Below are 11,739 nucleotides of genomic sequence, written 5' to 3'. Positions count from 1 at the left end.
TGTCGCATTTGCATTTGAACCAATAATCACAGTTTCAAACGAACAAGATATGGTTGTTTTCTCAATCCATTCAGAAAATTAGAGAAGAAAACAAGGATTCTTGATATTGGTATTGTTGTGGGTGTGTCTATATATATATATATATATATATATATATATATATATATATATATACAATATATATATCCCCTCATGTTTTGCTCCGTTTCACTGACCTCCTTGTGGTTTATGATATCACGGTTACTCCCTTGTTTTGAATTTTTTGTAATGATTCTCTTTATTTATTCATTATTAATATAAAAAATTACAAACTGACTGATTTGCCCTTCTAATATACTTTTATCTAATTAATGGTGTAAATTTATTTTATTTTTAAAATATTTTTTTTTTTTTTTTATAGTTTGTTTCTGGTCGTGAGTGGGGTTAATTTTGGCTTTGTTAGAGTTATAATTTCTGCTGGAATTAATATGATTTTAATCAGTAGTCATGCTGTTAAAATTAAACATAATGGAATAGTATTTTGACTTCTTCATTGATTGATTTATCCTAAAAGTGGTATTTGTAGAAGACTAAAAAGGAAGAAGAACATGGATGATGAAAGCTATCTTTGCAGAATAATTGAGGAGGATTTTCAAATGAAGGAAATTAGGTTTTTACTCTTAAAAAAATTGTTAAAGGAGATTCATTAAAACTAATTAATCAAAAGAGTTTAATGTTAAAAAAGGGCAAGTCAGTCAGTTTGTAATTTCTTATATTAAAAATAAATAAATAAAGAGAATCGTTATAAAAAACTCAAAATAAGGGAGGTAACTGTAATATCGTAAACCACAAGAAAGGCCAGTGCAACGGAACAAAACCTGAGGGGAAGTCTCTGAAATTTATATAGATGATTAGTTATGACCTCTCTAAAGAGATGTGTTTATTCCAAAAGGCTAGTAACTCCTTATGTTTGAATTTAAATTTGATTGGATGTAACAATTGGCTGAGAACAATAAGCACCCGTTGGGTGACCTACGTTTTTACCTATAAAAAAAAACATTTTGGTAGAAGCCTAAAATACGTTCGGACATCTCTCCAGAAATAAATACATTTTGCTAACTTACAACAACGACAACATACCCAGTGCTATTCCTCCATCAATACTCTACTCCATCTTCCGGCAAATTCCTATATTCAGATTAGGTTGTGTTCTTGTGGTAGAAGAAATCAAAGAGTGCAATTTTGATTTTCAGACTAATTGTATCTCAGGGATGGACTTTCATGTTAACTATTTACACAATGTGGGAGAGTTTCCTAGAAGCGTCCTGCCTATTCATTCATGATTTTCATCGAATTCTATTTACAGATTTCTCTCTTTTATTTATTGATTTCACTTGCACAATATCACTCCATTGGATTATTTTGAATATTCTACAACAAGTACTATTGATCTGCTTTAATTCGTGAAGAGCAAACAAGAAATTTCCCGGAAATATTCTTGATTCTAGGGTGTCTTTTTTTTTTTTAAATGGGTCAGCGGGTTTGAGCTTAAAAGTGGGTGGATTTAATAATATGTGGTCAATCATAATAAGCCATGTGGTTCTTTTTAAATTGGAAAAGCCATTAGTTTGAGGGTTGTTTTTTAGCCAAAACAGTAAGTTGGGATATTTTTGACCAACAAGTGAATGAAGGGTATTTGCGGGTCATTTTTCATACGTTAGGGCTATTTTTGACCATTTCCCAAATAAATATATTATTCAGGGAATAACAACACCACCTCATAATTTAAGTGTTAAACTAATAAAATGTGAATAGTTTAGGGGTTTTTATAGATATCAACTCAAAAGAAAGTATGAGTTTGATGTTTCTTCTTTTGTCATTTAGCAAAAAAAAAAAAAAAAAAAAAAAGAGTATGGACTTTAACTATTCCCCTAGGCGAAAAAAAAAATTAAAAATTTAAAGACTGTTGACTGGAGTTAAGTTACAGGTGTGAAAGATATGACGACTCTTCCATTTGGCAGTCGGGAGCAACATGTATAGTCAAACCTCTTTATATCAGCATCATTGGGTCTAATTTTTTTTTTTATTGCTATAGCAAATGACTGTTATACAACTATATTACAGTTTGACAAGCGACACTTGTCAATGCGTGGGGGTTATTATTGTCATTCCTCGTATCCAAATTTCACTCTTCATCACAGCTACACTATCATCCCGCAATTTTCACCCTATATTTTTCCACACAATCTGAACTGAACCAATGATCCAAACTCTAGTAAGCCATTTGCAGCAGTTTACCTATGTTCTGGAAAAGGCATGTCCTAAATCTATCTTTTATGTTACTACTTTGTCTGTCTCAATTTATGTGAAAGGTGTTAGATTGGGCACATAATTTAAGAGAAAAATGAAGACTTTTGAAATTTGTGGTCTAATATAGGCCATAGAAATTTTGGTGGGCTAGAATCTAATTAGGGGTAAAATTAGAAACTGAAGTCAAAATTATTACGAAATACAAAAACTGTTATTCTTTTTTTGGAACTGACTAAAAAGGAAAGTGTCACATAAATTGGGATAGAAAGAATATTATTTTAAGGTTATTAGTTTTAATTAGTCGTTATTAGCAAAAAATGTAGATAATTGAAGAAGAAAAAAAAAAGAAATAAAAAAACAACAAGAAGAAATAAAAGTATAATATAAAATGCCACGTAAATGCTTTTTAAAACCTATTTTTTAGCTCCTGCACACTATAGCGAGAGTGAGACCACTCTCCATTCCACTTGGTATTGGATTTTAGATAGAAAATCTTGAAGTTGGAGGTAAAAACAACACCTCATAATTTAAGTGTTAAACTGACAAAACGTGGATAATTTAGGGGCTTTGTCAGATATGCCCCTCGGCTATATGATATTGCACAAAATGCCCGTCGTTTAAAGCTGGGCACAAACGTGCCTCTGCCGTGCAAAAGTTGAGCAATTCATGTCCATGATTTGACGGAACCCACAAAAAATCCAATTTTTCCAATTAATACCCAAATAACTATCCAACCCATTCACCCTATCGTTTAAACCCGAAAAAATATATTGGAGGGCATATTTGTTCAGTCTTGCATAGTATAGGGGCATATTTGATCCACTAAAATTCTTGAACTGCATATTGCATCACCATTCCTCAATTTTTTATGTAGCGCACCTTGTGCTAGCCATTGTTTTTTGGTACTGCATTTTGAAACTGAATCAAACCATCCACCCTTATTTATATTCCTTCTTCTTCTTCACCTTCTCTCTTCAACAAATGCTTGCTTTCTAAATCCACAATTAGGGTTAGATTCTTCCCTTTAATTATGTTAAGTGAATTTTGAAGTAGATTAGCTCTCTTCTGTGATTTCCAGCCACTTTGCTCTCTTATTTCTTTCACTTGCTTATGAAATGTTGGAAGCTCGAGTTCTTCAAATAGCTATGAAAGGAGTTGCTGCACTCTATCTCACATCTTGAACTCCAAATAATCCTGGGAGACGTTTTTTCGGATGTCATAAGCCTAAAATAAGCTAACTCTTTTTTCCTTTTGATTTTTTTCCGCAGGTCTGTAATTAAATATTTTTAATGTTTATGCTTATGTTTTGTTCCAGGCATTATTGTGTGGATATTGGGAAGGCGAAAAATTTCCAGCAAGAACTATCCAATCATCAACAAATTGAGAAATAAAAAGGATGCTCTCATTTGTGAAAATAATCTTTTGAAAAGGAAAACAATGCTCTTAATAGTGAAAACAATCTTTTGAATTAAAAAGTAAACTCACTTCAGCTTGAAACTTTAAAGGAAATAGTGATGAGTTTGAGGCAAAATCTTCTACTATTGATAACGAGGATTTTAAGAAAGTTGTGGCTGAGGTTGAGGTTACTTCTTCTATTGATAGAAGACTTGAGAATATGAGGGGAAAATCTATCGTATGTTCTTGGGTTGCCTTGTTTGATTTGTGGTTAGGTACATGTTATGAGGGAAGACTTTGAAAAATGAATGTAATTGCTTTTGATTTTTTTAATTGTATAATTTAGATGCAATGTAATGTAATTGGTGGATGGATTGTAATTGCAAATGTTTTTTATGTTTTGGAATGCAATGACATTTTATGTCGTATTTTTATTTTTGTGCAATAATTTAGTTGTATAGTTGTGGGATTACACTACGTATGTTGTTGATCTTGTAATGGTTGGATAGTTTGATCCAGTTTCAAAATGCAGTACTAGAAAAACAGCGGCTAGCATAAAGTGCACTAAAAAGATTGAGAACTACTGGTGCAATATGTAAATTAAATGTATCAAATATCCCTTTCTACTATGTGTAACAGCTCACGCCGCTAGTGATATTATCCGCTTTGGGCCTAGGCCCCCATGGCTTTAAAACGCGTCACTAGGGTGTAAGGACCGCTTACTTACGTACCCAACATCCCTCCTGTGTTTTGCCGATGTGGGATTTCCCTCCTAAGCTGGGCCGTCGCACAATGCGAGACTGAACAAATACGCCCTCCAATATATTTTTCGGGTTTAAATAATCGGGTGAACGAGTCGCATTAGTTATTTGGGTATTAATTGGTGAAATTGAGTTTTTTGTGGGTTCTGTCAAATTAGGGGCATGAATGACTCAGTTTTTGCACGGCAGTGGCACGTTTGTGCGCAACTTTAAGCGACGGCCATTTTTGTGCAATATCGTATATTGTAGGGGCATATAGTTAAAGATATTAACTCAAAAGAAAATCTCATGTTCTTTGTTGTTTTGTCATATATCAAAAAAAAAAAAAAAAAAAGGGTAACATTATGAACTTTAATTCCCCTAAGCCAAAAAATAAGTTAATTAAGAGCATATTTGAAAGCCACCACGTAATTGAATTTGTATGTAATTAGATGTAATTACACAATTTAGACATGTATGTCTGACCAAGTAACTACTAGGTAAGCATGTAATTGGGTGTAATTAAAGGAGTAATTATACTTTTCAATTCTCAGGGGATTACGAGTAATTATCTTTCTTCAATTCTCGGATATGAGAGAATTACTTGAATTAGGGTAGTTACTTTTTAAATTATTTTCTTTTTTGCCTTTTATTTTTAGTTTAATTTCTTTTCTTTTAAATTTATTTTTATATTTTTATTATTTTTATTTCTTTTTTAAATTTTCACTATTTTAATTATGTTTTACTTTAAAGATATTTTTTTACATTATTTATCTTTCGTTTTCTTTCTTCTCGTTTTCCAACGTTTACTTCTTGTGATTCCATGTAATTGCTCATATTCATTTCTCATTTTTTTCCTTCATTTAGCGTAACTGCGTTATTGTTCTAGTTTTTGAAGCTACATATTAGAAAGAATGAGTCATTAACAACTTGACACATAATGAGTTATGTCATTACAGTAGAATTTTGTTGTTGAATGTGGTTATAGACTTATATTTACTTTTCTTTTGAATTATACTTAAATTATGTTGGAACTTATTTTATGTTTTGTAGAAATTTGACAAAAGAGTATTAAGTTAATTTTTTTTTTTTAAGGATTTTGAATTTATGTTAATATTTTTTCCCTAATTTATTTGCTAGTAGTATAGACTTATTATTTCACATTACATGCCATTCATTTTTCAGTAAGAATCAATAGATTATTTTTTTGTCAAACATCTGAAAATCTTTTGACATTATATTTATAAATATTAATCTTTTTGTCAAACGTGTAGTCCATGATGTTCTTACAGAATGTGTACTTTTAGTTTTAATAATTAATTAAATTAAAATATTATTAGTTTGAAATATCTATAGATCAGCTATTTTTAACATTAGATCAAATATATGATTATTAATTAATATGTATCTTAAATACCTAATTTAATACTATCATTTATAAAAGACATATATTTATCAAATATTAATTTTTAGATTTTAATATTTAATTTGTATTTTTAAATTTTAATCTAACTGTACACTAATGCACCCAAATAATACATTTATAATTACACTCTAATTACGCTATGACAAGCAAACATGTCATCATAATTAGTAGAACATTATGTAATTAATAGGCTATGTAATTACTATCCTAATAATTATACCAATTCCAATTACCAGGTGGCTTTCCAAACAGACCCTACAAAACTGTTGAATGTATCAAGTTACAGGTGTGAAAAGATATTTTGTCAGTGAGGAGTTACAAGTACTGTCAATTATTCCCTCCGTTTTACTTTATGTGTATTCATTTGATTGGGTATGAAGGTTAAGAAAAAAAGATAATTTTTTTATATTTGTGGTATTAATAAATGAATTATATATATTTTGTATGGCTATAAATTATTTCTAAATATAGAAATGGTCATTCTTTTTATCACGAATTAATAAAGAAATAGATTTATATAAATTGAAACGCAGAAAATATTACAGTTTGACAAGCCACCTGTGAATGCGTGAGGGGTTATTATCGTCATTTTACTTGTATCCGTATGTTATCATTTCCCAAATTTCACCCAATTTATGTTCACACACTCTCAAAGTGAACAAACGATCTAAATCATTCACAACAGTTCCCTTATTTTGTAAAGGCATGTTCTAAATCTCTCTGTTTCTGTCCTTTTTTTTTTATTCTTCTGTTCTTTAAGGTTGTTGTCGGATTAAACTTTTTTTTTTATTCGAGTTGGATCTTGATTCCAAATGTTGTTGTGGGTGTTAAAGGGGATTCGGCGTACACCTTGTGGAATTTTAATTGCAGAAAAAAATTGATTTTTGCCCATACAGGTCTGAATTTGCGTTTCCTTGTTTTCTGCATTTCAATTACTAGTGCGGTATGATCAAATGTGGATTTCTTTTGTTCTTAAAGTTTGAATCTTTATCGAGGTTGGTTTTAATTTACTTGTTTTTTTTTTTTTTTTTTTTTTTTGATTTTGTTGATTTAACGATTCAATTCTTGGAGTTCTCCAATCTAGAACATAGCTTCTTTTGGAAAATAGATATCTAAAGAATTATTACAGAATTTCTTTATCTGCATAGGTTATATGAAAATGGTGCTTTGGTTATTCCGTCTTTCCTTTTCTCAAAGAGAAAATTGGGTTTGGGTTTATCTAGATGATTAGTAGTTTGAGAGAAAAGATTGTGCAGACTTCATATCAGCTGCTAAAGTATCTTATATGATTCTTCCTTTTAGTCTGTGATTTTCCACTGGAAATGCAATTTTCTACTCAGATTCAGGTACTTGTAAGTTTAAATGCGATTCTTATGGAAAAGATAAATGTACTTTTAGGCCCTTGTTTGTTTTTGATGTTTTAATTAAAGCAGAATGGATTTCTGGTTCACTGGCTAGAAGCCTAGAACTCTGCTTAAAATGGTGTTGTAGAACGCAAGTGAAACAAAAAGAGGAAACTTTTATGTGTCGTGTGTCAGGTTTATTGTGAAATTAGCAAAAAACAATATATAGATGAAGCACAATATACATAGCTAATTCCAATGGTTAGGATTAAGATTTGTTTTTTTTTTTTTTTTTGGATGAAATAAGTGGTATATTAATAACAAGGCATCCAGGGGATGCGAGATTTACAAAAGTAGGAAAGTCAGCTCAAGAAAAGGCAAAAAAAAGGACCTATCATAAAACTAGAGAGCTGACAAAATCCAAGAATTGTTCAGGGTTATACAAAGGAGTATGGTTAACCCAACTAAAAAGTAAGACTAGGCATCTGCCTTTAAAATTGGAGCTGTTAGTTGCGATGCCATCAAAACATCTTTGGTTCCTTTCTGTCCATAAGCCCCACACAACAACAGCGGGAACCATAGACCAGATTCTTCTGATGGACTTCTCAACTTTCCAATTGCCCCAACTTACAAAAACTTCCCTGAGACTATTTGGCAAAACCCACTGGAGACCAAAAAGGGAAAAAAACATTGACCAAATGTCTCTAGCAATCGGGCAGTGCAAAAAAAGGTGGTTGACAGTTTCAAGCTTGTTTAAACACATATAGCATCTGTTAACAGTATTGAAGCCTTTTCTGTTAAGATTATCTATAGTGGAACAAGAGTTGTTCAAAGCTATCCAGCAGAAAGCACTGATCTTGGGGGGCAATTTGACCTTCCATATCAGCTTCCATGGCCACTGATCAATCAGAATTTTGTTGGAATTCAAGAGCTGATAATTAGCCTTAACTAAGTAAAATCCATCCATGCTAGTGCCCCATTTGAGCATGTCATTTCTCAGTGCGTTAACAACACTGGGCTGAAAGCGGTGCAAGTTCATCAAATTCCCAATCATTCAGGTTCCTTCTCAAGTTAGGGCACGAAGTATGCCCCTCCCAGTTTTGTGAGACAGTAGAGTTAGGATTAGAGGCAATGGAAAAAATCATAGGATAGAGCTCCTTCAAGGGATTCTGCCCTAACCAGTTGTCTTCCGAGAAGCGGATGCGGTTCCCATTGCCTACATGTAAAGATGAGTTAGAAGAAAAATCAGTCCACAGCTTCCTAATTTCTTTCCACAATCCGCAGCCATGAGGTAATCTGCTGAGATTGGAAACCCAATGGCTATCATGTCCATATTTAGCCTGGACCACTTCCTTCCACAATCCCATATTCTCTTGGTTGTACCTCCAATGCCATTAGACTTCACCTGGTACAGGAAATAAGGACATGAAATAAGTTGGGATGCTGTCCAATACACTGTTGATCAGTGTAATTCTGCCTCCGAGAGAGAGATATTGTTGTTGCCAAGAGGCCAATCTTTTTTCAAAATTTTCAACCACCCGGTTCCAAGCTTCAACAGATTTGTAGCTGGCACCCAAAGGAAGTCCCAGATAGGTAGTTGGGAAGGTCCCTGTACTGCAACACATTATCTCGGCCAGATCTTCCAAACCATTAACCATATTCACCGGATAGATTAAGGTTTGTTTTATGTTGCTACAGTTATATTAAGTATGTTGTTTGCCAGGAGTTTTTTTAGTTCATTACTGATTTGTACTATTTCGGTAGGAAATGTAGAAAACCTTTATAGTAATAGAGAGTCCTTAATAATGAAACCGCTCCAAAGTCCAAATGGAGCGGAATGGATATTGAGTGTTCATATAGCCGACCTCAACTAGTTTAGGTTTGAAGCATAGCTGTTGTAAAGTACGACTCCACCTCAATCCCAAACAAGTTGGGGCCGGCTATATGAAACGTCAATGTCCATATTACTCCATTTAAGCTGTTGTTAAGTAGTATCAAAAAATTGAACCCGGGTAGAGCGGAATGGTTACAAAGGAACCATACAACCAATTGCAAATTTTTGACATTAAGGCATAGTTATTTTTGTACCTTACTAGTATTGTTTATATGTCTTTGACAAGTTTTAGGAATTCACTTAACGAATGATAGTCAAACTTTGACTTCGTGTTTTTCCTTTCACCTAACTTTTTAACTACTACTACTTTAATATCTTTTAACTACTCTTTGCTAAATACAAAAATCATGTTAACTTATTTATTTCCGTTCCCATTCACGTAAAATAGAATTGAAGGAGTATTATGTTTTTGCGCCCCCTTCCATTTTCTTCAGTAGATACTTGTCCCATTCCCCAGTTCTCTTTGTACTTGTCTTGTTCTTCGAAACATATAACAAGTCTTCAGCTTTTCCATCCTAATGCTAAGGACATCGAATATTCCTCTTTAGCGGATTTTATGTGCAAATCAATGTTACTTCCTTCTTTTTGTATCATTTTGCTTTCGTTAATGATTATTTTTATCCAAATGTGATATGCCAGCAAGAACTTAGTAGTTAGTACTCTGTCCTTATCTATAACCAACTTAAGTTCCAGGTCAGATTTTCCTAGTTTCTTCACTTTTGGGAATCCCAGTACTCCTCAGACATATTTGTACATTCTTCTATGCTTCTTCGTATTTGTACATTCTTCTATGCTTCTTCGTATTGCAGGGATCAACTTTTCTGCATCATGGTCTGAGTATATTCACAAGAACACAAAATGACAATCAGCCACATCAATTTGACTTCAGGAATTTGATTAGTCTTCATGGATCTAGTGAATTAATGACCTTGCTTGTTTCTACAGGAGTTTTTGTGCCCTAAATCTTAGGAGATTGAATCTTTTGTGATGGAAGAAGGAGATTCTCCTGTAAGGAGATGGGAGGACCTTGATATTGATGTCTTGGTGAAGATACTCCAGTCCTTTGACCTTTTCGAGTTGACTTCTGGACTTGCTCAAGTTTGTCGTGCGTGGCGATTGGCTTGTTCCGATCAACTTCTCTGGAAGACGCTGGATCTGTCGGTACTAAAATCAAATTTCATCAAAATTCCATTAGAGCCGTACGTATATGTCGACTCTCAGTCTGATAAAACATTGACCCGCCTCCTGGAGATTTGCTTGAACCTCAGTCAAAGAAACACACTAACGTTAATCTTCCATTACAATCTGTATGTCAGCGACACTCAGTTGACTTATGCTGCTGAGAGGTATTCCCCCATAAAGCAAGCATCGTTTCCGAGTTTAGGCATCTGATATCTCAGATGCCCTATGATTTTCGATTATTCTAATTCAGGAGAAGTAAAGATTACTGTGAAAAGGAAGAAAAACAGCTAACTAAATCTCCTCTTTTTCAGGTGTCCACGGCTTAAACGTCTTGTTATGCCTGCTTGGAACAGAATAAAAAAGACAGGAATATGCAGTGCTATTCGTATGTGGGAAGATCTCGAATCACTGACGATGCCTAGTATAGCAAATCCTCCATATGTCATGGAAGAAATTGCAAGGAGTTGCAAAAATTTTGCTGAGCTCAAGATTATTGGCCCCTGTGATATGCTCTTTGCAAATACACTGGTAGAATTTCTTCCAAACTTGAAAGTGTTGAGTGTGAGGTGCACAATGTTATATAAACCTGCCTTGGTTATTATCTTGGATGGGTTAAAAAAGTTGGAAGTGCTCAACATATCTCATTGCCTAATTATTGAAGTCCCTCCACCTGCACGGAAGAAAATTCTGACCAAGCTTGATGAATCGATTCTTGAAAAAGCGTCTAGGTTACGCAAATTCATAACCTGCATGAGTGACTCGTGCATCATGTGTCAGCGTACTCGAAATGATGAAGGGCTGATGAGGTGGTATAAGTATGAAGAAGGCCTCTGGAAAGTGGATGAGGTGAGATCTCTTGCAATTTGACAACTTTAAGAATATGAGTTAAAGGTCCAGTAAAATGTGTAAACTTGTGTATATGAAACACAATAAAACCTTGTCATTGTTAATGGACGCGAATCAGCATCCAGTTTGCTAGCAAGTATTATCGTTTTGAGTTGGTAACCTCTGGTGGCTAAGTTGAGTAGCTTTGTAGTATAGGAGAGAAATATAAACAGTACTATCATGTACATGGAAGTGTAATGCTGCTTTTGTGTTGTAACTTTGTAAGTTTTAAGTCTTATCTCTTCGACAGGGTTGTTTTCCTGTTCTATACATTTCTGCGTGTTTCTATGCTTTTGTTTCTGTGTTTTCGCGGCATACTGTAGATTCGCTATCTATTTACTTTCTTTTTGGGTACATTCTTTCTATTTACTTCTCTTTTTTGGGCTACATTCTTTATCTATTTACATTGGTGTTGCCAAGCATAGTAAGCTGCTTCTTTTGAAACCCTTCCCGGCAATGTACCAACTTATCATTCTCATGAGAATTCCCTGTTCCTTGCAATGAGTGCAGGACGCGTTTTTATGTAATCACTTCAATTTACACCTACATGGCATCTATACCAGATTTATGTTTTCACTTCAATTT

At 33.6% G+C, this 11,739-nt stretch overlaps 1 protein-coding gene across 3 annotated transcripts; it reads left to right on the top strand.

The window, feature by feature from the left end:
* The first annotated feature begins 6,509 nt into the window (after positions 1-6,509).
* On the top strand, positions 6,510-11,448 carry LOC132041578 (F-box/LRR-repeat protein At3g48880). 3 transcript variants are annotated; one of them, XM_059432281.1, is made up of 3 exons: positions 6,510-6,746; positions 10,033-10,433; positions 10,581-11,448. In XM_059432281.1, exons 2-3 carry the CDS (start codon positions 10,075-10,077, stop codon positions 11,134-11,136), a joined length of 915 nt encoding a protein of 304 aa, XP_059288264.1. In that variant the 5' UTR covers positions 6,510-6,746; positions 10,033-10,074; the 3' UTR covers positions 11,137-11,448. The 3 variants fall into 3 exon arrangements, with proteins under 3 accessions (XP_059288264.1, XP_059288263.1, XP_059288262.1); XM_059432280.1 differs by having other exon boundaries at positions 9,897-10,433; XM_059432279.1 differs by lacking the exon at positions 6,510-6,746 and having other exon boundaries at positions 8,865-10,433.
* The last annotated feature ends 291 nt before the right edge of the window (positions 11,449-11,739 follow it).

This window comes from Lycium ferocissimum, unplaced genomic scaffold, assembly GCF_029784015.1.
Source record: "Lycium ferocissimum isolate CSIRO_LF1 unplaced genomic scaffold, AGI_CSIRO_Lferr_CH_V1 ctg1076, whole genome shotgun sequence".
NCBI classification, from domain to species: domain Eukaryota; kingdom Viridiplantae; phylum Streptophyta; class Magnoliopsida; order Solanales; family Solanaceae; genus Lycium; species Lycium ferocissimum.
This window is presented reverse-complemented; position numbering and strand designations above follow the sequence as displayed.